Source organism: Phragmites australis, chromosome 11 (assembly GCF_958298935.1).
Source record: "Phragmites australis chromosome 11, lpPhrAust1.1, whole genome shotgun sequence".
NCBI lineage: Eukaryota > Viridiplantae > Streptophyta > Magnoliopsida > Poales > Poaceae > Phragmites > Phragmites australis.
In genome coordinates, this window is record NC_084931.1 from 21,934,206 (window position 1) to 21,961,615 (window position 27,410).

The 27,410-nt window shown below is 41.8% G+C and overlaps 2 protein-coding genes and 1 long non-coding RNA gene across 3 annotated transcripts; 2 read left to right on the forward strand and 1 right to left on the reverse strand.

The window, feature by feature from the left end:
• Positions 1-566: 566 nt before the first annotated feature.
• On the reverse strand, positions 567-12,993 carry LOC133885911 (E3 ubiquitin-protein ligase KEG-like). The gene is made up of 15 exons (XM_062325677.1): positions 11,988-12,993; positions 9,627-9,977; positions 9,320-9,550; positions 8,888-9,013; positions 8,471-8,804; positions 8,235-8,392; positions 7,879-8,036; positions 7,573-7,694; positions 7,336-7,470; positions 5,648-5,772; positions 5,186-5,290; positions 4,015-4,248; positions 2,885-3,218; positions 2,552-2,740; positions 567-2,458 (listed from the first exon to the last, which is right to left on the reverse strand). Exons 1-15 carry the CDS (start codon positions 12,719-12,721, stop codon positions 902-904), a joined length of 4,893 nt encoding a protein of 1,630 aa, XP_062181661.1. The 5' UTR covers positions 12,722-12,993; the 3' UTR covers positions 567-901.
• Positions 12,994-14,007: 1,014 nt separating this feature from the next.
• Positions 14,008-23,412, forward strand: LOC133884385 (NAD-capped RNA hydrolase DXO1-like). Its single transcript, XM_062323781.1, has 13 exons — positions 14,008-14,519; positions 15,599-15,828; positions 15,919-15,984; positions 16,131-16,209; positions 16,713-16,795; positions 16,880-16,903; positions 17,089-17,210; positions 18,155-18,356; positions 18,444-18,497; positions 18,901-18,947; positions 19,819-19,903; positions 22,601-22,664; positions 22,798-23,412. The coding sequence occupies exons 1-13, from the start codon at positions 14,120-14,122 to the stop codon at positions 22,917-22,919; spliced, it is 1,578 nt and encodes a 525-aa protein (XP_062179765.1). The 5' UTR covers positions 14,008-14,119; the 3' UTR covers positions 22,920-23,412.
• Positions 19,912-22,344, forward strand: LOC133884386 (uncharacterized). The gene is made up of 2 exons (XR_009903103.1): positions 19,912-20,536; positions 20,608-22,344. It is a non-coding gene; the product is annotated as an uncharacterized LOC133884386 (long non-coding RNA).
• Positions 23,413-27,410: the final 3,998 nt, after the last annotated feature.

Sequence of the window (27,410 nt, forward strand, 5' to 3'; positions counted from 1 at the left end):
AAAGAAAACAGATTATCTAGTATACTGATCTGTATATTCATCAGAACAGGAACAGCAAATCTATCATTTCTTCTTTTTGGCAACTTAAATGAACATGTTTTGCGGAGCCTGACTCGCATACAGAACACAACAGCTTGCAAAAACGCACCACACCACCTTGTGCGTACCGGAGAAGCTTGTAGTCACGTAGGGCCTGTTTGTTTGAGCTTCTGCTTTTGATTTTTCTGAAAAACTGTACTTTTAGTTTTTCTGAAAAGTTACTTTTAAAAATAAACTGTTAGCTTCTACAATAAATTTTTAATTTCTCAGCACGTAACTTTTTAAAAAAGCTACTCTCAGCGAGCTTCTCAGCTTTTAGTTCATTTTCCTCACAAGCAGCTTCTAGCTTCTCCAGAAACCACTTCTCAGTAAACCAGTTTATTTTGACTTCTGTTTCTGAACAGAAGCAGAAGCCAGAAACAGCTGGAAACAAACAGGCCCTTATGGGACATGGGGCACGGCCAGGCACTCCACAGTCCACATTGAACCAGAGCTTATAAAAGCTATCAGCACAGACGCCAATCAAGTAAACATACAAGGCCGCTATCAATTAAATTGATGTTCAGGTCCAAACCTGTACACTGGTATATGATACACTGAAACCAAAAAAAGGTGTCAGGCGCATAATTATACATGTAATTTTTTTTAAAAAAAACTAGGTAGTGGTTATCAACTCTATTTTGACTATTGCTGTCTCTTTTCATTCCCCGCTTATCAACACGAAATACACCCGGCCATGCCTGTTCGATGATAACTATGTGCAACTTGCAACTCCACTGCAGACTGAGATATTTAAATTTGAAATACTGCAAAATGGAAGGGAGCAAGAAATCAGGTATGGGGTCAAAAGAATACGGCAAGCCTATGAACAAAAGCCATTAGAAGCCTCCGTCAATGATGGGGAGTCATCAAGAACGATATCAGCAGGGTCCCCAACCCAAAGCCTATCTCTCCACCGAAATTTTATCCTCAGCTTTCCATTTGCATCGACACCTACAACCTCTCCTTTGCTTGCGTAGGTCTCCATACCCCACCCCCACCTTGGGGATACAAGACCAGGTCGTACCCGTACTTTGTCGCCATGCCGGAAGGGCCTCACCTTCTCTACCTCCCACCCTTTGCACAACCATAGTCTCTCAGAGAAACAGAAACAAATCCAGAGCTCTCCATCTTCAGCCCGGTGGACCACCCCTATGCTGTTGTGGTTCACATCACCCCATTGATATGTGGGGGTTGCAATAGACTCCTTAACCTTCACCCAGTCTCCAACGCAGACTTCCTCCTCTTCCTCCACTTTCTCCACCTCTGTTGGGTCTATCAACCAAGCCCTGGCACCGGCTGGTGTATGAATCCTTAGTTTCCCATCAGCATCAATAGATGAGATCGTCCCTATACTTGAATGACTATGATTAGACCAACCAAATCTTGGCTGGCGGATACAGCCTCTGATTCGAACACGCTGCCCAACAACAAACTTGTTAACTCCTTCAAGCTGGCTAGAGGGCCCTATCCACCTTTCCTGCTCACCACAAAAAGCCACATGAATGGTCCCATCCCAAACATCACCTTGATATCCAACCCCATGCACCACACCAATGCTACCAGGCTTGAGTGACTTCCAATGATCTGCATCATTCTTCAGCCTAACCCACTCTCCAACCTCAAATATTTTCTCAATTTCAAGATCGGCAGGATCACCTCTCCACAACCCAGGCACACCAAAGAAGGCTACCCTTACTTCTCCGTCTGCATGTACACCAGCAATTATGCCTCTAGAATCAGGCTTTGTATCTCTCCATCCCCACCTAGGCTCCGAAATTCCAGCACGGAACCGAACATGCTGACCAATCTTAAAGGGTCGTACTTTCTCGATGTCTGTGTTATGAGTCAACCATTTCCCATTCCTGAAACAACCGGCTAACTCCAAGTAGCCAGAGTCCTGAATGCTATGGACTACTGCAATGCTTATTTTCCCAACACTATTCCAGTCATAAGTAGGTCTGCTCCCAATACTTGGTTTCAGGCGCACCCAGTCTCCAACCTCAAAAGCTGAAAGCCTCTCGGCATCACCTGGAGCTACCTTCCACAAGCTTTTTCTACCGGATACCTTGATATTTAAAGTCCCATCCATGTCGATCCTTGATATGGCTCCAATGGTCGCTGCAGTCTCATTCGACCATCCAAGGCGTGGCTGGGATATAGAAGGTGACACATGAACTTTTTCTCCTACCTCAAATGGTTGTGCCTTCTCCACATCGGCAACTGAGCAAAGAAAAAGCTTGCTTCTAAAGCAGAAAGAAACACCCATATCACCATCTTCTTCTAGACTATGAACTATTCCGATACTATTACGAGTCACATCCTCCCATCCATATTTGGGTGATGGTACCGTTGCTTTGACTCTGACCCAATCACCAACCTGCAAATAGAAATCAAAGATGAGGATCCGGCTTGTTTGCTGTGCTAACAGAAAAACTGAGAGTGACTCCAAGGAAAATGTTAAGGTTTATACCTTAAAGTTTTCGATCTTTTCCATGTCTGATGGATCTGCCTGCCATGGTGCAGACCGATTGGGGATATCAATGATGAGCAGACCATCACTCTCAATGTCAATTATTTTCCCCACACTGTGATGAGTCTCACCACCCCAGGCATATCTGGGCTCTGCAACAGATCTCTTTACACATACTTGGTCACCAATCTGGAAAATTTACAGACACAAGTACACCACACTAAGCAAAACCAAAACAGGCCACCAAGATGTCACAGAAGCATGAATATATGCAAGGCCAGTTCGTCACTTGATGACAATAAGAGATTAAATGGTAGAGTACAAAAAAAATACCTTAAAGGGTTCAACATGTTCGACCTCCTCTGGTTCACACAGCCATGGGTTGGATAAATAGCAAAGACCCAATAGAAGACTGCTGTCTGGTCTGATGGAGTATACAATACCGACACTTCCAGGAGTAATAGACTCCATGCCATGTACAGCAACCGTCAGTGAGGGTCGAATCCGAACCCAGCTGCCAACCTTATATTCTTCAACCCTTTCGATTTCAGCAGGATCGGCTCTCCATCCCCTAGAAGCTCCTGGAAAACCAACCCTCAAGATTCCATCATCATCAACACAGAGAACAGTCCCAATGCTATCCCGCGACTGACCGCGCCATCCAAATCTGTCAAGAGGATATGAGATGGTGATTCAAAAATGGCAATTTTCAGTGCCAAACAAATAACCCGATAAGCTCACTGCAGTTATTTTTTCCGTGGATGTTTCACAAGTTATTAGATTACCACATTGATAGTGGACATGCATAGAAATTATTCTCTGTTGAACGATCACACTAATAACATTGGCATGCAAATTGCAACCGTATATTCTACTACACAAAGTTTTGAACTTAACTGTTTACAGTAGGAAGAAGTAGCAACTTCCATTTTTTTGAAATGGAAAGAAGCATATCACCATCTGCAGGCTATCATCACTTCAACCGGATGGGATCAGTTAAAAGCCTAGTACTCTAGTATAAACTTTTGATGGTTAAATGTAATCAGAACAGGGACTGACATTCTTCTCCAAGTTTTTGTTGGATACTGAACTAAAAGATACTAGCTGATCAGAGGCAGTTAAAAGCCTAGAATGGCAGATGAACATGTAGAAGAATCTATCTGATGGCAAGATCATTTGGGCCTTCTACCTACAGGTACAGACAAAATGCATGTGGTGGATCTTTTAGTCCAGTATGCCATTTTCTATGTCAGCGTAGGACATCAGGCCGTTACTAATTTAATTACTCAAGGACCAGATAAATAACAAAAGTGAGTCTTAATGGAATGCACGGTCCCAGCAAATAAAAAAAAAACTTGACTTGTTTCTTATGAACATATTAAGCATTGCTTTATCCACTTCACATTGAGGCGTGAGGTGATAGGGTGCAGCATCAAAAGTACGAAGGACCAAACTTGATTTACCTTGGCTCTGAAACGTCTGGCTTGAGCTGTACATGTTGGCCCCTATTTAATGGAATGACTTTGATAACTTCACTTGCCAAAACACGGGCTTCTCCGGTACAAAATGACACAACAAGGTGGTCATTGTCTACAATAGACTGGACAAAACCAATGCTTTTGGGCCCTGCACCTTGCCAGCCAAAAGCCGGTGAAGTAACAGTTCTTCTAAATTTCACCCAATCCGTAACCTCGTATCTGGTTACAGCATTAAGCAAATGGGTTACAAAAGGTAATTTGGAAGAAATATGTGCACCCCCTGTTTTCTTTACATGTCATCCTAGAAAGTGTAGTCAACTTCTTCAATTATATTTCCAGGTTTGTCAAATGGATACTTCTATATTTGTAATCAGAAGGAGAACAATACCATTACAATATTTATATGTTTGATAACATACAATTGGAAAAGGCAGCGGTAAAAAATGTGTATCGGAGACTGCGCTTGTGTCTGTCCAAAACGACATATAAAATAGAGCGGAGGAACAAGGTAATATTCAAGATGCCCACCTAGAACAATACATAATTCTTTTTCGCGGTACTTATAGTCCGAAGCAACTTAAACATATTGCAAAAGGCTCAATAAAAGCAAGAATAAACTTCATGAAACTCACATACATTGACCAGACTATCACAAATCTGCACTTCTAAGAAAAATATTTGTAAGACTACATATTTTTTGACAAACCTATCAAAAAGACAACTTTAATGAATTATAATTCTAGTCAAGGAAATCTGACCAACTAGGCCCACCTGTAAGTGATACATGGTAATACTCTATGCCACGTGGACCAGACGCAGCAGCGAAGGCTGATATGGCAAATCTCAAAAGGACCCTAGTCCCCTTCTGTGCCATGCAGTCAAGACTGTGAGACATTATTTGGCCCACCTAGCAGCTCGGTCTTAGCATCATGACGAGCAGAAATTACCATATATCACTTACGGTGGGCCTGCCGGTTGGTCAGAGTTTGTTGTCTACAACAGAAATTCATTAAAAAAGGTGGTTTAACTAGAAGTATGTTAAGAAAGAGTATTTTTTGTGAAAACTTCCCTTAAAAGTGTAGTTATGTGGTATTATCCAAAGTGTTTGTAGTTCCGTGAAATTTACTCTAAAAGCAACACAACATGAATTTCTTACATGGTTGGGGAGAGATGAACTCCTTTATCTTCAAGTGTTTCCATCAGTTCTTCATAAATCCATTCTCGTGGAAGCCTTTCCAGAAAATCTTGCAGTGTCCAGCCTCTGTAGTTTACAGGAATATTATTCAAACTTGTTAACATATATCGTAAGAATCAAATTTTGCAACAGAAACAACCCATGAAAATTTTTCCCTTCACACAACCACAACTGAATTCAAGGGAAAAATTCATATGGTATTGCAAAGAAAAGGTTCCAAATAAAAGGAAATAGTTACTTAAGCAATTAAAAATCATATTCCATTTCATGGTGCTTGCTGTTTCTTTTGGCATCACCATACAATAATATTTTGGTGTACCCTGCAGAAGTATCCCTCTAAAACGTATAGAGAACAAAACATCCACACTCACCCACCACAAAAAGGGAAACCATGGGAATCTGATTCAACCATTAGTTACCTACCTGTGGTTTCTCACATCAACAGCAGGTGATGGCTGTTGTAGCATTTGAACAACCCAAGTCAGGTTTTCACGTATCATTTTGGCTGCATCAGCGGCTATGTGAAAAGCATTATCACCATCATCATCCTGATTAACCAAATAGCAAAATTTTATGTACATATAATAACTTGATGCTGCATGGTAATAAAACCAGGTTTCAAACATAATGGTAAAAGTGCAACAAAAATGGTGTCAGGATTTCAGTCCTATGTACAAAGGTTCAAGAGAACCCCCCCCCCCCCCCAAAAAAAAGAAAAGAAAAGAAACTATACAGAAGACCGACGCCAAGGACTTCCTACAGCACATTCCAACTTCATAAAGGTCGAACATTTAATATCAATATCAGTAAATTTAGTGTATGGATATCATAATAACTTGTATCAGCATACACCTTCAGATTTAATAGACCCAATAACTAGAATAGAAGTATCCCTCAATCACATGACCCCAAAACAAGGTTCAATACATCCTAATCTTTTTGAGCGATCCATAGCACCAATGAGCTCAAACAAATCACCAGCAAATAGCACTTGGTAATTTAGAAGGTACAAGTGAATCTTGCATGTTAGTTATGCTATTATGTTAGCAAGTAAGCATTTTTCGAGCATCCATATGTCCACTACTAAAAAAAGATGCATTTTGGTCTTGAAATCATTAGATAACGAAATAACCTATTACCAACGCTTAAACATTAGTCCTATGTCGTATGCTCTTTAGAACATCTCGGGAACTGGAGGCATCTATTCTTAATGCTCATCTAGCCATGTTTGCTGGAGCCAGACGATACTTGATAAGGATATCATGGCATAATTTAGTAGATCCTGATATACTTTAGGATGAAAAGCACTGGGAACTACAACAAAGTCAATCTTTGCTGGGCGCATAACATTGAGAAGTTAGCACATCTGGTTCAGAGAAATCAATACATATTAGACAGAATGCCTCCTAGTAGGTTTATTTGGAAAACACTACTTCAACTCAGAGCTTTCCTTCTTGTAGATGAATCCCGATGATTGGGATGATTTTTTTTTTTGTCTTTTTTCTTATCCTTTTGTTTTTTCTTCTTCGGTAAGTAACCCTTTGTAAAGTTAATTTCCTTTTAAAATATCAGTAAAGGCCCCGTGAACTGCTATCGGCAGGGAAAAAAAGGTATGTTTGCCTAAATATTTCCATTTTCTAATTGCCATGATAAAACAGCACACCACATGATTCCTTTACGTGTAGCCATGCAAAAATACAAACTGGCCGTTATGCACTGTAGCATTTGAGAAGATTATATCCAGAGAAATCATATTACGCCCAAGCTGTATATCGAGAATAAGTGAGACACACTCCACACTAAAAGTCATTCATATATTTAATTAGTTAATATTTTAATGTTCTTGCAAATACTGCACCACAAGACTGAAGTATAATATGCCAACAATCGATGATACAAAGAACATAAATTTACTAATTACAAAACAAATCATAAATAAGTGAATCAGAATGAACAATAGTACAAAGAGGCTGAGCACAGCTTCCATTTAGTAGCACTACGATATAATTCATAATATTGACTTGCACAAGAGCATTTTATTGAATTTGGCTTCTAAACTTAGCCAACACTATCTATGAAAATGATTGAAAAATGGCAAGAAGCCAGCAAACCTGTATGTTGCAGTTCGCTCCAGCTGCTAAAAGCAAGCCAACACACGAATTTGCACCTCTGTTCAGTGCAACATGAAGAGGGGTTGTGTTTTGATCATTTCTTATATTTACATCAACTCCTGCTTCTAGAATGATCTGCCATTAAAAAACAAAAAGAAAAAAGGTCACATTTTAGTAAGGTAAGTAGAAACAGCAGAGGAGTGTAGGAAAAAATTCTAACCACCGGATAGCCTCTACCTTAACCAGTTCCACATCATTGATCATTGCTGCAGTATGTAGTGCAGTTTGACAGTGTGGATCATCTTGTGCTGTAGGATCAGCACCAGCAGCAAGCAATATTCTTACCAACTCTCGGCCCTCTGGCAAATGTAAGTCAATCATACTATTAGAACAAATATGATCTGCAGTCGATAAAAGAACAGGATTTTGTCTATTCTATCCTAGTCCTTGAACTGAAAACTCCTTTGCTTGTAGTGGTACAACCAACCATAAAAGTATGTTTTCATATCTGCTGAATGCGGCTGAAGCAAAGTCACAAATTACCTTTCTCGTGCTCTTTTTTAAGAGCTGCTGCCATGCACAAAGCTGTGCCAACAGGGCTGGGTACATCAATTGCTTTTGCAATCTCCTCTTTCGATGCAACTTCAAACCATCTTGTTACCACAGCTGTGTTCCATGTCTCAATACATAGATGCAAGGGCCTATTCACCGTGAGAATGAGATGTCATTGAAACAAAAGAACCAGACAGGTAACACATCCAAAAGGAGACTATTCAATGCTGCCACAGCTCAAACGGATTAACAGAATTTTAAGTGGCAGAAAACAGCGTAAAAGACCACATGAATAGAAGTTGATTGAGGCTTGCCCTTTCCACTAGGCACTAGGTAGATATTCTTACGTTTTATGCTGAGAATTTGATATGCCCATCGACCTGCAACCTCCATTTTCCAGTATGACAATGGCACAATCAGTATATCTCCTGGACACAGCAATATGCAGGATAGATTCACCTTCCCCGTCAACTGCATTAGGATCAGCCCCAGCTATCAGCAACTCCTGCACAACACACAAAAACAGAAGCTAAAAATAGGAACCAGCAACCTGAAACAGTAAGAGGTGCGCATGATGGCATACTTTCATGCACTCCGGTTGACCATGATGAGCACAGACATGGGCAAGAGTGGGACCCAGGCCTTCTCTAAGCCTCGAATTGACATTAGCAGACCTGGCTACAAGTGCACGAACACATTGCGGAGAGCCAGCAGCCAAAGCAAAAACTAGAGGAGGGTCTTCATCCTTATCTAATATGTCTACATTCTCTTGGTAAGCCACAATAGCTTCAACGAGCTCTGCTGAGCCTCTGCGGCATGCTAAATGTAAGGCAGTGTGCCCATCCGTATTTTGTGCTTCTAAGAGCGAACGAATTAAACTGCCATTTCTCTCTGATGCAGCCTTTGCAAGTAGATCCCTGGCAGTTGCAAAAGGTTTAGTATGAAGTATGAACTAGTATATGTTGTGCGTGCAGCCATACAAAAGTTGACAAGGACAAACCTAACACCAGCAGCATCTCCTTCACATACAAGATGATGCAAAGCATTTGGATTATCATGAACCATCTCCAGGATGGAGGTTACTGGTGGTTCCATGCCATTGGGCAAGCTTTCATTTGTGAGATCACTGCATAAGCAATGCATTACAATCTTTCATTATCAAAAAGCTCACAAGCTCAAAAAAAGTAAGCTGGGAAAAATAACATGCAGGTCTTATCGAAGATGAAAGAATCTTCAAGGATGCATCTTCGATAAGACCTGCATGAAAGAATCTTCAAAGATATTTCACCATAAGTAATACAAGGTGATACAAGGTCAACAAAGTAAGCTGGGAAAAATAACATTACGCTTTCAGATAAGTTTCTAAAAAGCTTTAAGTTTCATGTATTATGCTTTCACCATAAAGTAATACAAGGTCAGATGAAGAAATTACTTCTCAGGACTGGCAGGTGGACTCCTTGGAATGTCTAGAAGATGTCGAAGAAAAGTTTTTAGCATGTCCTGGAAGGATGGTCTTCTTGAAGCACGAAACTGCAAACAATCACCAATCATCTTCCACAACTCCCCAGGAAGTCCTACACCTACTACTCTTGAATATTGAGGCGGTGGCTTCTTTTCTTTTACAACAGACTTACAAATTTCCTCTGCACTTAGCCCAGCCCATCTGCATTTCAATTAGCATCTAACCACGCCATTCAGGAAGTATTAAGGAACACAAATGAAATAATGAGATTACTTACGGAACAGCACCAGTACACATTTCCACAAGTGTACAACCGAAACTCCATGCATCTGACTCTGGTGATATTCCATTTGCACAATCCCAAAACATATTTATTGACTTCTTCAATGGCCCCCATGCCTCTGGAGCTGTATAATTGGGGCTAAGAAGTGTAGCATCCATGGTAACCATGCTGGAGTCATCAGGTACTCTCCTACTAGTGAAGTTCTTCAGAATTGCTGAAAGACCATAATCGGAAACGACTGCATGGCCATTTGCATCCAAAAGAATGTTTGATGGTTTTATGCTCATACAAACAATACCCGCTGCATGAAGTTCTGCTACTCCACGGGCAATATCTGCTCCGTACCTGCAAATTCAGGCTCGAGAAAAAAAGGTCAGTGATTTCACAGAGTTGAATAACAAAAGTATTACTAAACGCAATGATGCTGATGAATTCTGGCATTGGATAATGACAACAAAAATCGACTTATAGGTAAGAGGAAGTATCAGGTGCGCAAGACCCTATTGGTGAACATATACACAAACTCAATCATATCACTCGGATCTAATCCCAGCGGCCCAAGTTGGAGGTGGGAGTTCCCCATCCCACTTATGTAGTCTTTTCGTTTGACGAAGTCAGATTGGGCCTAAGCCGGCCCAAGTGGAATGGGGGAACTCCACCTCCAACATGGGCCGCTCAGATTAGATCCGAGGGATGTGATTGAGTTTGTGCATATGTTCACCAATAGGGTCTTGCACACATGATATTTCCTCTATCGGTAAATGAGCCAACGACTCTCATTCTGGCAAAAGAAATAAATGAATCTGAATGTTGTGGCAAAACAATTAACCCCACAGGCCACAGCTAGCTTCAGTCTATACGTGGAGACATTGTTGCTTAGACAAAACTGAAATAATGGGTATGAAAATGCTATAAGTCCTTGACATGTAGTATATGGTTATTTCTATTGGCCTTCAACACTCGATAGAATAATTTCATCAAACTGAAAATAATGAGCTTTGAACCTACAATGGATCGTAGAAGCATCACACCAGAGGGTTTTGAGACGAACTGTTAGTAAAGCTAACTCAACTAGCTGTGACGTTTACTTATTTGCTGCAATGTTAGTCAATGTAGACATGCCGCGTTGATTGTGAGTACCAAAGTATCAATACCACACTATATTATGTTGATTATGAACTCGGGTCAAATCCTTAGATTATAGGTACTCTGAACTGGAAAATGTCCAAAGAAGTGCAAAGAAATCCCATACCTACGGAAGTCAAGATAGGACAGGTTTCCATACTTGACGAAAGTAATGAATTGGGTATCATGGCATGCAATTAAGTACTGGCCAAACTACAAAGAAACTATAATTTAATCATCACATGATAAATAGTTAGCTGTATAGAAAATCTTGAAACATGAACTGATGTTGATTTGGTTGCAACCAAGAAAAGGGCAAGCTAAAGCTGCGTAGCATGTTGCCTGAATTTCCCTCACCAGCATATAGTAAGAAATCCAACAACAGTCAAAATGCAGGAATGGCTTCCTTTTGTAAAGAAATATAACATAGGACATTTTGGTCAAAGTTCTAGCTGAAAATAGTGATCTTATTGAAGAAGACATCAACTTAGTGGGGATTTTGCTCCAAGCCTTCCTTCTAAGGACCACATCAGTTTTATCGAGAAATGTTAATGTACCAGTGCCAAATATAACCCGGATGGCACCAACAGGAATTATTCTAGGAACTTTACTCGCAAGAATGCATGTCATTAGAGTATATTGTCCTCCCTCCTCAGCATATCCAGGTGTGGTGATTACTCTGTTCACGGGTAATAGACAGAACCAAAGCTCCACAACATGATAAATTGATGGGGGATTGACTCAGCAAACAAATTACAAGCCAGAATCTTTCAATCTTCCACTCATTAGGTGCGATGAAGTTTACCTTGTTCTTCTTACGCTACACCACGACAACAGATACAGGACAAAGGGGACAAAGAAGCTAGCGCCTAGCAGCACTCAACCAAACATAACCGGACACGTTGCCATCTCAAAGAACCATCGAGATCGAATTGAATTGTGGCATTAATCAAGAGAACGCTTTTTCCACGTCATGACTTAAGCTACCATACTACCACAATTTTGTCATCTTCAGTGATCATTCTAGCTAGACATGCTTCTTAGTGGGTCAGCTTTAAAAGCGCATGCACATGATGACAAGAACATGCGTGTTAACAGATAAATCGCCACATGACGTTGAAACTCGATCTAGGTTTCTAGGGTGAAGCCCCGTTTTCAGTGATCAATAGTATGACAGCGGAGAGAGTAACTATAACTACTAAGTATCAATGTTTAGATGCAATGCCGCACCTGAGAATCTGCTCCAAAGTGAGGCGTCCGCCATTCTGCCGCATCTCCGCCTGCACAGACCCTTCATAGCGATCCATCACAAAGCAGAGGTGCCCGCCGACCCTCACAGCACCATGGAAGGTGCAGACGTTCCGGCACCATGTGGAAGCTCGCCTGAGCCGCTCCACCTCCTCCTGAACCCCCTCCACCTCCAGTCTGTCCCCCGCGGGCACCGGCACCCTCTTCACTGCCACCTGGTGCTTGCACCTCTTGGCCCCACCCCCACGGGACAGCGTGCCGGCCCACACCTCCTGCCCGGCGGGCCCGGGCGGGCCGCTCCTGATGCGGCGTGCTAGCTTGAGGTCCGGGTGCGAGGCGAGATCGAACGAACCGCATCCGGGCGGCGCCGTGGATGGCGCGGCCGGGGCGCGGCGGCTGGGGCGCGCCGCGAAGAAGTCGTCCACGTCATCGGAGCCGTCGGAGGATGACGCCGAGTCGGAGTGGAGGAAGGACGGGGAGGAGGGGGACGCGGAGAGGAGCGAGAGGATGGGGAAATTCTTCCGCAGCGCGGAGACGGAGTTGCCGACTGCGGTCGGGTGGCGGCACCGCGGGCACGGCAGCACGGCGCCGGGAGCGGCAGCGAGCATGCGGGTCAGGCACGCGCGGCAGAAGCCGTGGCCGCAGTGGAGGAGCAGCGGCGTCCGCTCCTCCTCGTCGTACCGGACGTGGCACAGCGAGCAGCACGGCACCCGCATCGCGCCCAGCGCCGAGGGGTTCTGGGCGGCGCGGTGCCCTAGTGCGCGGGGGCGGGGAGGTAGCGGCAAGGCGAGGGGGTAGATCTGGGCGGGGGGGTTTGCGGAGGGAGACGAGTGAGTCGGGGATTTTCCGAGAGAAGGGTAGAGGGGGGTTGGTGGTGTGATGCGGTGGGAGCCTGGGAGGGACGACAACCAAGGGCAGCGGGGCCTTGCCTTTCTTCGCCTGTTCCTCAGTTCCGCCCACCTTTTCGTGCGCTGGGAATGGGGGTGCCGTGTTGGGCCCTGGCTCAGTGGCTCGCATGAGCTCATCCGGCTTTTGAGCGTTGTCGCTCGCCGCTTGGCGCGGTATTGGACTGACAGAAAAAAAATCGTTTTGTACCGTGTATATGGACCGGAGGCCTCTACCCTCCTATTTTTTTCTACGTATGTATAGACATGCACATATTTACACATATGCTGTGTGTAGTGTGCGTAATTCGTGTACATCTCTATATACCTTTAAAAAAACAATATGGAGAATGACTATCATATTTATAGCTCTTCATGTGATAGATGGCTGAATAAGATATATAACATGTGTATATTTCATATGATTTTACTATGTAGTAAGTCTTACAAAGTTTTTAGCGCACCTTAAAAAAGTTTTTAAATGATCAACTTTATCTTCTCCGTAGAAAGAAGTTCACATTGTATCAAGTATTTAGAGACTTTTATGTGTTTTATGACATTTTAATTTCCGTACAAATTTTGGCATAAGGAAAAAATCTATGGAGAAAAAATTACAAAGCTGCATGAATTTGGAGAACTCTGTTGAAGCTTGTAGGCAATGACGTCGAGTAGTGCCAAACCGTCAGAAATAGAGCTCACCCATCACGAGCACAATATTAATGTCGATCATTTTAAAAAAATCATAGCGCCCACAGCAGTATAACCCTCTCCTTGGATCTAAGCCAACGAACATCGTACCATCGATCTGATGAACCCAATTAGTAAATTTGATTATATGTCCTAAAGTTGATAATCATTTGATTATATATGGGTTATATATCTCAAAATTGATCAGCATTTGATCATATATTCTACGTAAACTAATTTATAACAAAGCTTAGCATTCACCTTTCTTACCTAATACAAAATTTCATTATAAACAATTTTTTATAAAATATATGATCAATGATAATTAACTTCTAACATATTATTCAACTTTGTACGTATAATCAATTTCCCAACCCAATTCGAGGGGTTTCTGTCGCCCTCCTCTGCCGTGTCGTCGTGTCGAATCGACGAATCGCACTTACAACCCTTCTCCCTTCTCCGTTCGGCCCCCGACCAGACCAGAAAGGAAGAGCCTTCCGTCTCTCCGCCCCAGCCTCAGCCCCCGCCCCCGCTGCGCGCGCCATGGACTTCTCGGAGCAGGACGCTGACGCCTTCGGCGAGGACTACGACGTCCACGACGGCGGCGCCGAGGCCGAGGCCGACGGTGGCGGCGGCGACTCGTCGGGTTCCTCTTCCCCGTCCTCATCCTCGTCGTCCTCCGCCGCCGCGTCCTCCTCCTCCTCCAGCGGCGCCTCCAGCCGAAGCAGCAGCGGCGACGGCGAGGGCGAGGAGGGCGCCGACGAGGGGGACGGCGAGGAGTACGATTCGTCCAACGTCGTGGCGACGAGGGGTGCCGGAGCCGGCGGGTACCGGGACGAGGAGAGGGGAGAGGACGAGGATGTAGAGGATGAGAGGGATTTGTTCGGCTCCGACAACGAGGAGTACGTCAGGACCCCCGCGCGCAGCAACTACCTGGTCCCAGGTCTGCCTCACGTCAGCCCTCGTTGAATTGGGTGTCCATGCCCTAAGACCAGTTTCTAGGTTAAATGGCAGTAGCTTCTGTGTTTGGTGAGCAGAATTAGCTATGAGCCTGCTACAGAACCTTACGAAGTTTCATGGTTGGTTTTATTGTGAGTAGGTTGTTCGTAGGGTTTTGGGATATGCGGTGAGCTTTTAGATTGTAGACTTTTTCAAATTGAGAATCTACTCATGATGATATCTCCCTGTCCGTGATTTTTTTGCTTGTTTTTCCCCTTCTTTTTTGGCTTCAACTTTCGTCAGGCGTAATGTAATGTGGCTGAGGTTTCAGTTTCAGTTGTAGATTATGACTATAGTCTTTTGGTTGTTGATTTTTAGGCTTTCATGTCCGGTGAGAAATTTTGAGTTACAGCAGCGTCAAAGCAAAACTATTGAGGATAATACTTGAATGAATCAATGAGCGCAATTTAATCTCGGGCAATTTAGTGCAAGGTCCTTTCCTCAAATTTTGATATTTAGTTGGGAAGGATACATTTGAACATCTTCATTTCCAATTTTGATACTCTGTAAATTATGACTCTCAAGAAGACTGCATCTAATCTGAATGTGCTTGCGAAATGAATTGCCATAGTTTTTTTTCTCCTAAACAATACCAACTCACTAGATACACGAATGTTTGATAATATAATTTAAAGATCATCATTGGGAGTAAACCCGTAATCACAATGTATTGAATAGTCACAACTTTTGGCATATGCGAATAACCTCCTTAAAAGTTACTACATGTTTCATTTGTGGTATAGTGCTGACAGAGGTATAGCAATGGACATCACACACAAGCTTTGTATGTAACAACTCAAAGTCTACCATTTAACACCCATTCAACCTACCAGTACTCCATTAGAGAAGGCAAATGCCCATGCTTTATAATAAAGAATGTGATTAATGACCCGATTATTTTCATGGCTGAGATACTTGATATTTTGTGGCTTGGTGCAGCTAATGCTTTTAAAAGTTTGGATGGATCTGGGTTGGAAGATGGGGGTACTAACACTTTCTTTAATTATGCATCTTTTCTTGTAGTGCTTCCTGCAATACGGAACACTAACAATCATTCTCGGGGAGGCTTCGGAGGACGAGGAGGCAGAGGTCCACCACTTCTTCCGAGACCAGGAGGCCATCCAGGGCGACATAACTTTGGCTATGGGAGGTTCTCACATGGAAATGGGCGTAACGTTGAAGGTTTTGTTTCAGAAATGAAGCTTAATAAGAGTGAAGAAACATTATCTAGAAAGGCTGTTGCTTTTCAGGAGGTGCATAGTATTACCATGTGCCTTTCATCTTTTGATTTCCATTTAGTGGCTTTGGTCTCTGTGGAGTCATGGTCTTTGTTACTCATGCAGCCTTGTGAGATTTCATGCTTAAGCCGTGTTGAGGGTGGGGATGTGTATTTTGATGATCGCAGCTTGGTAAGATCTCAGAGTTACTAACTAGCATCAATTTCACTTCCCTTCCAGTAAATTTGTTTGATAAAATATTGTCTATGCTTTAGCTTTTCCTTTTAAGTTGTGGCTTAAAATTTGGATGTAATACTAATGTCCATATGTCTTTTTAGAGGCTTTTCAAACGTGAAATTTGTGACTATGTTGGTGCGGATCTCAATAAAGGATTCGAATCATTTATAGAGAAGAGAGGTACCTTCCTTTTATAACTCATGTTTTCCTTTTCAACATCCTAGTTGATATTTGCAGCTCTAGTGTTTGAATCTGTTGTTGCTGTTATGTCTCACAAATTTCTCTTTCAATTATCATCATATATATTAACTTACATTGGATTGACCACTTCTTAGGGCATATACATGGTAACAGAAAATACTTTAGAGCGAGATTTTCTTCAGCTGTTCTATGTGTCTATGTTGCAGCAAGGATGTTACTGTTGGATGTTGGGCAACAACGGATAATCTATGTTTTCTTTAGATATAAAGACATAAATGAAATTACATATTTATGAATCTAAGTAGCAGTTTTTTTCTGATAAAGAGAAAAGGGAGAGCAAAACTTAATTTAGAAATTCCATTTCTTGTATTCTACAATGGATCCTGAGAAACAGTAATTCTGCCATTTGGAACTTTGTCTTTCCTTTTGAAATTGTTTGCATCTGAGGGTGTTGCTTCATGATGAATATGGTTCAATGTCAGATTTGGGTTCTGAAGGATTTGGCGATCTTCTTGCATGCATAAGACACTCGAACATACCTCTTCAGAATAATATACATTTTGTGGTAACATTGCATTTATGCTAATCTTCTATTTGTTACATTACTACAATTTGTTGGACCTGCTGATAGTGTATACTCTTCTTGCAGACATACCGCAACAATCTTAACAAGGTATCGTCCATCCAGTGTAAACTGTCTAAAATTTGATTCCCCCTTTTTGTTACTTACATTTCTAGTGACTTTGCAATAAAACATTGCTGGTATGGTCTTTTTGGGTGCAAACTGTCTGAAGAACCTCATTTTTTGCAATACGCTTGTATTACGAAGAAAACTATAACAACTTATTTTATCATCAGATATTGGCCACTGCTTACCTAAGAGAACCATGGAAGATGGGCGTGCACAAAAGAGGTAGTGTCGTATACCTTGATGTTCATAAGCTCCCTGAAAGACCAAAAAGTGAGGTGGAGCGCAGGAGGTGATTTCTTTCCCCCTTCTCTTCTCTCCCCGTGTGTGCACGCACTCATGCATACCACAAAAGTCGAATGTAGAAGTAGATGGTGATGGTATGGTATGTAGTGTGCTTGCTGTCAATGGGAAGGTTCAGTGACAAAGAAGTTAATCGATGTTTAGTATGTAAATGCGCTGATGAATTGAGTTTGCACAGGAGTTATCTTGTGGTGATTCTACCTGCAAAAGAAAAGTAAATACGTGCTCTTTTGACCTACAAGTTACAAGTTATTTTCTATGACACGATGGCTATCCTGTCAAGTTTCAATTTCACGGTGCCGATTTAGTTTGTTGCCATATTTGCTCATGTGATGCAACAAGATGTAGTTGTCTAAAGTGTTAAGATTTGGTGGGAAGTTTGGAAATTTCGAATAATGTAACTTCGAATCTCTGACCATTCTTTGTATAACTTCATGTGGTATGTACTCTATACTGCTAGAAATACAATAGTATGTAAATACATTAACAACAAATCTAGTAATATAGTTTCCATATGGCCAATCTAGAGAGTTCTGACCATATTGGTCAGATTTTACTATTTTAGAAAGTTCGATCGCATGTATTCCAAAGAACCATTTAAAAAAGAATTGAGGGAGTGATTAGTAATCTGGGCATTTGACATTGTGGGAAATATCATAATCAATAAGTCTTAACATGGGCTGCAAAAGCAACTCATGCGCATTCTAGTTTGATAGGCCGGCAGTGTTTAAGGAACCATGTATTAACCTCTGTTGACTATTTATACAAACTCATTGTCTCCTGGCCGTTTTGTCTGTTGATCTGCCGAATAGCTTAATAGTAGTGCCATGTTTGTGATGGTATGTTCATAATTCCTGCCTTTGTAACATGGAAAGAATCCAAACCATAATAGTATGGATGAACCTTTACATTATTTTCCTATTTTTGACTCAGATGTTTTTGGGGCTATTCTTTTGAAAACCTTGCCACTGAGAACGGCGAGGATGGAAGAGGTATTGATGCAAATGTAGAGTTCTGTTCTGTAATAAAGACAAAACTGGGTGCACATCGCATTATCATGGGTGCTGAGATGGACTGCTGTGATGCAACTGATGATGGCAGACGGTTCTATGTAGAGTTGAAAACAAGCAGAGAGGTTACTATTCTTTTTTTCATGAACTGTTAAGTTCTCCTACCATATTTATGTAATTAAGATACTATCTTTGAACTTGACGTGTAACAGCTGGAGTACCATACAGTGGAAGCATATGAGAAAGAAAAGCTACTTAGGTTTTGGGTAATTTACAGTCCTCTTGTTTTGTTTCCCTTTGAGCTACTAAGGTTCTGGGTCTTACTCCTGCTGTTGTTTCCTTTGCTGTTGTATTAAGATATTTGAAGTGTTTTGTAACTATCTGTGCATTTTCTTGTTCTGTTCTCTTCCAGTGTGAGATTTGTTTTGAATTTTGGTTCATGCTCTTAAATAAATGTTTCTTTATTATATTTTCATACACTATTATTTTCTTTACATTGTTATGTGTTGACCATAAATTTGCTCACTGTAAAGTGAGGGTGTATGGTATCGTAGCAATCTCGTTAGGAGTCTGTCCACCATGACTTTTCAGCAACTTAGCATTTTATTTTCAGCAGGAATAACTTTTGTATCTTGAAATATTAATGTTTAAGTTGTCTATATATTGCAGATTCAATCATTCCTTGCCGGTGTTCCTTATGTTGTTGTGGGATTCAGGTAGTATTCACTCCTTCATTGTGCTTTTCCCTGTATTATCACGGGATTCTGGTCTATAGAACTTTGTCACCTGGAATTGTGCAATTAAATCTGACTGCTGAAATTAAATCATGTTGATATAACTATAAATGCAAAAGCTGTTGCTAACAGTAGCATTGAGCCTTGATAGTTCAGTACTTATAGGTTGATTGATTAATGTGGCATTGTTCTGACAGGTCTGTGTGGTTGTCTTATACAAGGATAATTGCAGCTATCATTATTTTTATTGCTATCGCTGTCAATTGGATACCAAGCTAGCTTATGTATTATCTTATGTCAATGGTTTCTCGTGCATATCCCGAATTGCTTACTTGTTCCAATAAATGGTTGATATTAGCATATAGTTCTTCCTCATATACATTATTGTAAAGTTTTTACTTGTTTAAATGGGTATTATATGACACCATTGGATTGCCAGATCTGAACTCTTCATTCAGCTAAAATATACTAGGGCTTCCCTTAGTGTTACTCTCGATATGTATATCCATCATAATAGTGCCTACTGGCTAAATCATCTCTTCTTTGTATTTCTTTATAGTTCCTTTAGTCTAATTTGTTGGACCATTTCACCTGTACTTCGATCAAACCTTATTCTTAATGGTATGTACATACTCACATCATGCATGGTTTTTCTGTTCTATATTTAGCACATTGTTATAAGACCTTAAGACTGAATTTCTTGCTTACTATGAGGTTTTCTACCATTAGGACTTCCAAGTTCTAATGCTATCACACAGGCTAAATGCTTCCAGTGACATATTTACATTGCTTCCAGTGATCTGTACTGGTTTAAACTGGGTTAAGTTTTGCCTGCACTTTTTTTTGCCTGTAGGAATGATGCTGGCGTACTTGTACGAACTGAAAGACTAAGAACCAAAGACATTACACAAAAAGTGAAGGCAAAGAACTACTGGCAGGTATGTTAAATAATTGTTCTATTATTTATCAGCAGTGGAGGAATCTAACAGTTTTGAACATAGCCAATCAAAATTGATTTATGAATGCTCTAATCTATAAAAGGGAAAGGAGTGTACACCTTTGTGCGGAGCACTACCCTATTTCAACACTACATGGCTTGCTATATAATATAGTATAACACACTCTCCGGTCACCAATAAATGATTTTTTTTAAATCAACAAGGTCTCCTAAATGCAACTTTTAACTATTTACTTGTACTGTAATGTATGTACGAAGCCTAGTAACTTTCAAATTCAGGTCACTGTCCCATCTTCATTGCAATGTCCTCTACACAAATCTCAAGGCTCTTGGAAAGTTGGAAGGCTAGAATATATTACATGTGCAAGTGGTTTTGCTTTTTTATATTACGAAAAAGTCCATTTTACTCCCCCAAACAATCACGTTTGTCCAACTAACCCCCTAGACAAAAACTTGACTCAATTTACTACCTCCAACTATTCGATTCCGGACATTTTACCCGCTAACCAGTTTTGAAGGTTGCTTTGTTGACGTGGCAGCTGATGTGGCCTAATACATGGCAGTGAGTCAGCAAAATACTTTTTGTAATTTTCTTGCAGTGTGGAGAGCACATGTCAGTATAAAACTTCTTTATCCTTTCTTTCCTCCTTTCTCTCCCGCGGGCTCATGATGCCATTGCTTCAGCTAGGGAAAATCTGAGAGGAAGGCTTGAGCAAATTTGACGAATGCAAGAACCTACAGGGCTATGCTATTTTGGCGAAGACGCCGCCTCCCGCCACCATGACCTTGAACTCCTCAAAGGAGATGAGTCTGTTGCCATTCTGGTCGATGGAGGAATTTCTTATGTTGTTTAATCTCGTCAATTGCTTGTTGGCTGCTGCCTATTCTTGCTTGTGAGTTTGTATGCATGTGTGTTCATGTAGGGATGGGATTGACTGATTTGTGCGCATGAATCAATATGGAAATTGTGTTGTCATCCCCATCAGGCGCGCAAGGAGGGGCTTGGCTGCTGCCTCGCGCTCGGCTGCACGGAGGAGTTGGACTGATCTAGGGGTGCTGTTATTCCTCTTCCTCTCCCTCCCACAGCCTCTCCTCTCTCATGTCCGGAGGCTGCATCCAGATCTAGAGCGTCCGTCGGAGACCTGCGGAAGCATGAGTCTGAACTCCGAGCGTGGTGTCTCCTTAGGCCATGGCTCCACCGCCGCGGCTGCCTAGACACCCCTGCTCTTTTCCTCTGAGATGCGGCCTAGGTGAGAGAGATGGTGGCGTGAGGGAGAAGGGGGCAGCGCGAAGAGAGAGAGAGAGAGAGAGAGAGAGAGATGGTGTGGCCTGTATACGTGGCAAAACAGCTCTATATAGGAAAAAACAATTGTCCACGTCGGTAAAATCACTGGGTAAAACCGGGTCAGGGGTAAAATGTCTGGTATTGAATAGTTGAAGGTAGTAAATCGAGTCAAGTTTTTGTCTAGGGGGTTAGTTGGACAAACGTGATTGTTGGGGGGAGTAAAATGGACTTTTTCCTTTATATTATGAATGCACTTTTCAAGACAAATCTACACTTCAGTTTCATATGTCCTATTTAGATGTTGGTAAAGATCTTGATAGCCAAAGCTTAAAAAGCTTGAATCGCATGCATCCCATTTTTGACTAGAGGGTGTATGAGACTAGATGGGAAGTCCACTTTTGGTCCCTCACCTTTAAGTAGAGTTTAATTTTTACCCTTAACTCCAAAACCGGTCAAATTTCATCTCCAAGTATTGGTATTGGATCAATGTCTGCACATGATTCCCTGTTTTGTCTGACATGGCAGTCTAATCATCTGTCCAACTGACATATCAGTCTATTCATCCAACCAACTGACATGGCTTCAAGGATTCAGCAAATAAATAGGAAATGACCCTTTCTTCCTTTTCCCATTCTCTCTTGCTCTCTATCTCTGAGACTCGGCCTTGTGCCTAGCTGCACACCATGGATGCAATGGCAGGCAGGCGCCTGGCTTGCCAAGGAAATGGCGAGCTCCTAGCGGCCTGCCAAGCGAACGGGTTGTGGAACGATGACACGGTGCTGCAGTGGATGTGGTAGTTCGATCTGACCAAAAGGGAGGCTGCTCTCTCACAGATTGTGGCGAGCGGGTGAAGATGACTACCGTCCTAACCCGATCTAGCAGCAAACCACCGCCGCCCCAGTCCGACCTCACTGTGCATGCTTCATCTATACGGATTGCTGATTCAATCACTCCTCTTCTATTTGATTCATCTGCGCATGCGTGGTGATAATGTTGTCTTGCTGCAAAGGATGGGTAAACACGCATGTGGCTAGCAGTTGTTAGTGTCAGCCGGTGGCAAAGCTCGGGGCCTGCCTCTGGGCAAGCTTGATCATAGAGGGAGGGTGGGGGTATCGTATGGTTGGGAAGAAGGGGAGGAGGAGAGAAAAGACCAGGATTCCAGGTCACCTCCATTTACTGAGGCCGAGGGCTATTTGATCCGGTATTGGTAGTTGGAGAATGAAATTTAAACGGTTTTGAGATTGAGGGGTGAAAAATTCTTGGAAAATGAGAGTCCAAATGACTTCCTCCAGAATTCCGTTTGAATGAAATATGTGATTTTGCAACTACTTTCTTGTATGTGAAATGTATGTCTTTGGTGATTTTGCAATTAATAATCTCTCTGTACTTCAGGGTGGCGTCTGCCTGGCCTTTGCTGATGAGGTCTTATGCTGGCTGTATGGTACTGTCAGAGAGAGTAAGAATTTCTTCTCCTTCAAGTAGTTGCGCTTTCATTTGACAATTTTTTTATATGGATACACATTCATAACGATGACTTCTTGACTTATGAGCCATTGCATGCACGTTATTGTTTGTCCCATGTCTTGCAGATGAAGACTACGTTCTGCAATTTGTACATCCATTTAATCGCTTGGAACTTCTACGTGCCCAGTCTCCCTGCCCCGAAGCCATTACATTGCATGTGCAGCAGCTCTCGGGTTCTGCAGACTAGATTCATCTATAGACATAACTTTGGCGACGACAACTGCTTTTGGAGAAAGATCCGCAGGCTCCAGTTTTAGCAGTGTTGCGTCTTACAACGGTTGAGCTGATAACATAGCCTACCCCAGTTACCAAGTGAGTTGAGCTGATGCATCAAGGGCTGACGACACCCTGTGATACGTAGTTGATCACTGGTAGCGGCTACATTCATGGTTTACTCTTTGATGGCCAAAGAGATTTTGAACCAATCAAGCAACATTGTACTTCGGTTGTAACATTAAGTTATAAATCAAAATTTGAAGAGCTGTAGTGACTAGTTCGCGAACCAGCTATGTAAACTCTATCAATGATGATAGGAATGCTGAAGATCGAAATTGCCATAGTCCTGTGAAGTCATGTAAACAGAAATTTTCATATGTTAGAGAGTTCAAACAATAAATGACACAAATAATTATTGAAATGGTGCGTGGCTGTCGCCTGTGGCCGTGGATGGTTTTATGCTTCACATTAGCATTTGCTCTAATACAAGTTTTAAAGGTCAGTTTGTGTCATAGTTTTCCTTATAGCACTGTAGTTCTCGAAGTACTAGTACCTATTCTCATTGTGATTTTTCTTTTAAGTTGCATGTACTTATTATTTTTTTGTCATTAGACTTGCTAAATGTGTATCTAAAATCTCGAAAATACTCCTCTGACTGCTAACGTGACTGTTGACGAGGCATGATTTGTCATCCGCTCTTTTCACACACCTGCGGCACCATTCCCATCCAAGTCAGAGAGGCCGTTGTTAGTAGGCCGCATCATTGTTTCGCATCTAAGGCAAAGGTGTATTTTTGGGATTTTCAGACTAGATGGCACGTTTAATATGTATAAGGACTCATGTATGCACTTTAATACGGCACCTCCGAATAAGTTTAGGACCGTTGGTATATTTTACTCTTTGAACAATAGGGGTTTTAAAACTGAAGTTTCTATTCTTAGGGTTTATTTCCCAGAGGTGCACTTGAAGCTAGGTATTTGTAGTTCTAGGTGTTGAAGTTTGGATAGGGTGGAAATTTTTGAGTAGTCCTTATGTGCGTTTTTAGTAATTAATGATAATATATATGGACTAACAATGGTATTAAGTTTGTTAGTTGATTGTTCCATAGGCAATACATTGAGAGATATGCATGGGGGATATTGAACATGCATCAAGATAAATGAGCTCTGTGTTATTTCATAGGAGATGCATAAGTGATGAATCATGAATTTCCTGAGAAATACCATGAGAATAAAATAAATATATCGTTGTCATTGCGCTCTTAGTGATGCTCATAAGTAGAAGGAAAAGTTCAATAAGATTGGCAATAAACTTGAAGACTAAGTTATTTGTGGAGATCAAGTAACTAAAGGTATAACATTGTCAATAGAGTTTTATAAACTAACCCGTGTGCTATGTGCTTAAGAATGAGTGGGTTTAGGTTCCATATGAAGATTGATAATATGCATGAAGGCTAATAAGTTACGTGTAGAGATTAAGTAACTTAAGGTATAAAAGTTGTTAATTAGGTTTTATGGACTAATCTACATGTTTTGTGCTTGAGAGTGAGTTGAAGTTAGGATCCATAAGAAGGTATAAGTTGAATTGAAATCATATATACTAAGAGTGAAGAACAAGAGTGAACTCCATATTTGATAAAATGAATTTTTTGAAGATGTCGAATACAAAGTGGTTTTCTATGGCAAGACGATGGAGGGCAAGCAAGACTCGGCTGCGATGGACCATCCGTGGTGAAGGGCAAGAAAATGGCTTAGCGCCGAAGGACCAAGGTAGTGGTGAAGAGCGAATGAAGACTTTGCGCCAATGGACCGTGTGAGGCCATGGGAAGCTATGAGTAATTCGCATCAATCATATGAAGAATTAAGAAAAGATTGAGTGAAGAATATATGAAAGTTGTCAACCATCAAGGTTTGAATGAAAAAAGCGGTACTTGAAAGTTATTCAAAGGCTTAAAGTGGTTTAAACGAGTTTTTATCTTTAAATTTGAGTATAGGTATGCCACACTATTAAGAGGGATACAATGTAGAGCTAATTGTCGTGTCTCAGTGCTCAAGAGTTTCTAACCAAACCCAAGTGAGAGTTCCTTTTAGAAATCCCGGTGTGGAAATTATGAAAGTGTCCGAATTGGGTTTCGAAATATTTCTAATTTGATCCAATGTGTTTGAGGTCATGAATTCAGTTGAAATGTGTATCCCTCTAAATAAGCTTTACATAGAATCTAAAACCGTCGAAATCAGACTTCGGGAACAAAAGTTATCGCCGTTTTTCGAAGTTCAGCTGTGCCGGAATCAAGATATTCCGGGTTAACTCGGATTATCCGGGTTGTCCGGAGTCTTTGGGTGAGGTTCCGGGGAGAGGTCTCGGTTTGAGCCTTTTTAGTTGACCCGAATACTCCGGATTCCGGATACTCCGGGTGAGGTTCTGAGTCTGGGTGCTCGGTTTTGCCTTTTTTAGCTTACCCGGATACTCTGGGTTGACTCGAAGACTATGGGTCGGTAAAAAAAGTACTGTAACGGCTAGTTTTTGGGGTTTGGGTATTTATACCCCCTCATCCCTATCCTTTGGGGCTGCTGCAAGGGCACGAAAGAGAATATTTTTTGAGCCAAAAGAACTTTTCCCCACTCTATTTTAGTGAGAGAGTTGAGAAGAAAAGTGAGTTGGGTTGTGAGATTGGAAGATTGAGTGCAAGTGAGCTAAATCCATTCTTGAGCACTCGAGTTCATCGGCAAGAAGTCCATCATCGCGTTTGTTACTTTTGGAGCTTTGAGCTCTTAGGTGGCTAGGCGTCGTCGGCGAGCATCCAAGATTATGGTGTGCCGCAGGAAGTTTATGAAGGCTTCGATTTCGCCTCCGCAAGAAAAGAAATCAAGAGTGGAAGCTAAGCTCAAGTGTGATCGAGCTTGGAGAGAAAAAGAGTTAAGAGAGACTCGGCTCAAGTGTGACCGAGCCCCTCAATAGAGACGTAGGAACCTCCAGAGGAGGTATCCGAACTTCGGAAAACAAACATTGTGTCTCTTCTGTTGTTTCCTTGTTCTTGTGTTCTTGCTCAATATTTGTGCATATTGTTCGATCTACTTGTTTGTGTATATTTGATTGTAGGTTCTCCGTGGATCTACTTGGAATCATCACTTGGAACACACGATTTTATTTGGTTTGAGCTAGAACTCTTTAGGCGCGGTTTATTTTTAGTTCGGGCTAGTTTCTGTATAGGTCCCGGAGATTCCGGATTTATCCGGAGGTTCCGGAACTGTACAACTCGGAGTATCCGGATTAACCCGGATACTCCGGTGAACAGTATTTTTATGATTTTTTAATTAATATTTTTTTTGCATATTTTTTGCTAGAATTGAATAATTTCTGTCACCTTAGGATTGTAACTTCCATATTTTTGAGGGTGACTGTGCGCTAGTTGAACCTAGTATATTTAGGTTTTTTACTTGTGAAAAATCTGTTAGTTTATATTCCACTGCAAGCTTAGGTCAACGATAAAATATGACGAATTTTTAGAAAAAAATATCTATTCACCCCCCTCTAGGTGATATCATTGTCCTTTCAGCGACATCACTAGATCCCTCACGATGCCGATTCTCACCGAGTATCTTCGGGTTTGAGATGCCGTGGAGTAGGTCCATTCGACGGATGCCCCGGACAAATTCATTTGGAAATGGTCGGCAAATCAACAATACTCCTCGTTGGCAACTTATAGAGCTTTCTTTCATGGCCAGATCAAGCTCCCCGGAGCCAAACAATTATGGAAGACAAAGGCGTCGACGAAATGCAAATTTTTCTTTTGGCTAGCGCTGTTTGGTCGATGCTGGATGATACAGCGACACAGTTTGAGAAATGGAGGCCCTTGTTCTCTCTGTCATCAGGCACCTGAGACAATCCAACAATTAATTCTCGGATGTGTTTACAGCCGCGAGGTTTGGTTTCACCTCTTGCGAACAGCAAGGCTCCAACGACTCACCCTACGAGTGGAAATGGACCTTGCTTATTGGTAGCTCCCAACTCGCAAACGGATTCCCAAAGATTTCAGGCACAGCTTTGATTCCCTCTTCATCCTTGAAAGCTAGTGTATTTGAAAGGAGAAAAAACAGCGTACCTTCAATAATTCGGTATCGTTGGCCGGCGACCTGAGCAGTAAGATTTTGGAAGAAGGTGATGTTGGGTGCGCGCAGGGAATATACGGCTGCTTGAGCTTCTCCAAACTTATCTCAGTTATTTCTTTCTCTTTTAAGTCACCTAAGTTTATGTAAGTTTGTAGCGTGTGTGCGGGCGCTCCATGTTACGGGATGCGCCTCAGAGTCATGTGGATGTTCATATCGTGCTATGTTTTTTTCTGTTCTCATACTCTTAATGAAAAAACGTGCTAAGTCGCGTTCTTGAAAAAAGATTTCCTCCAACGAATCATGCAACAGATATCTAGCATTTTTCAAATTCTAGGGCACTGACCAAATTCAGA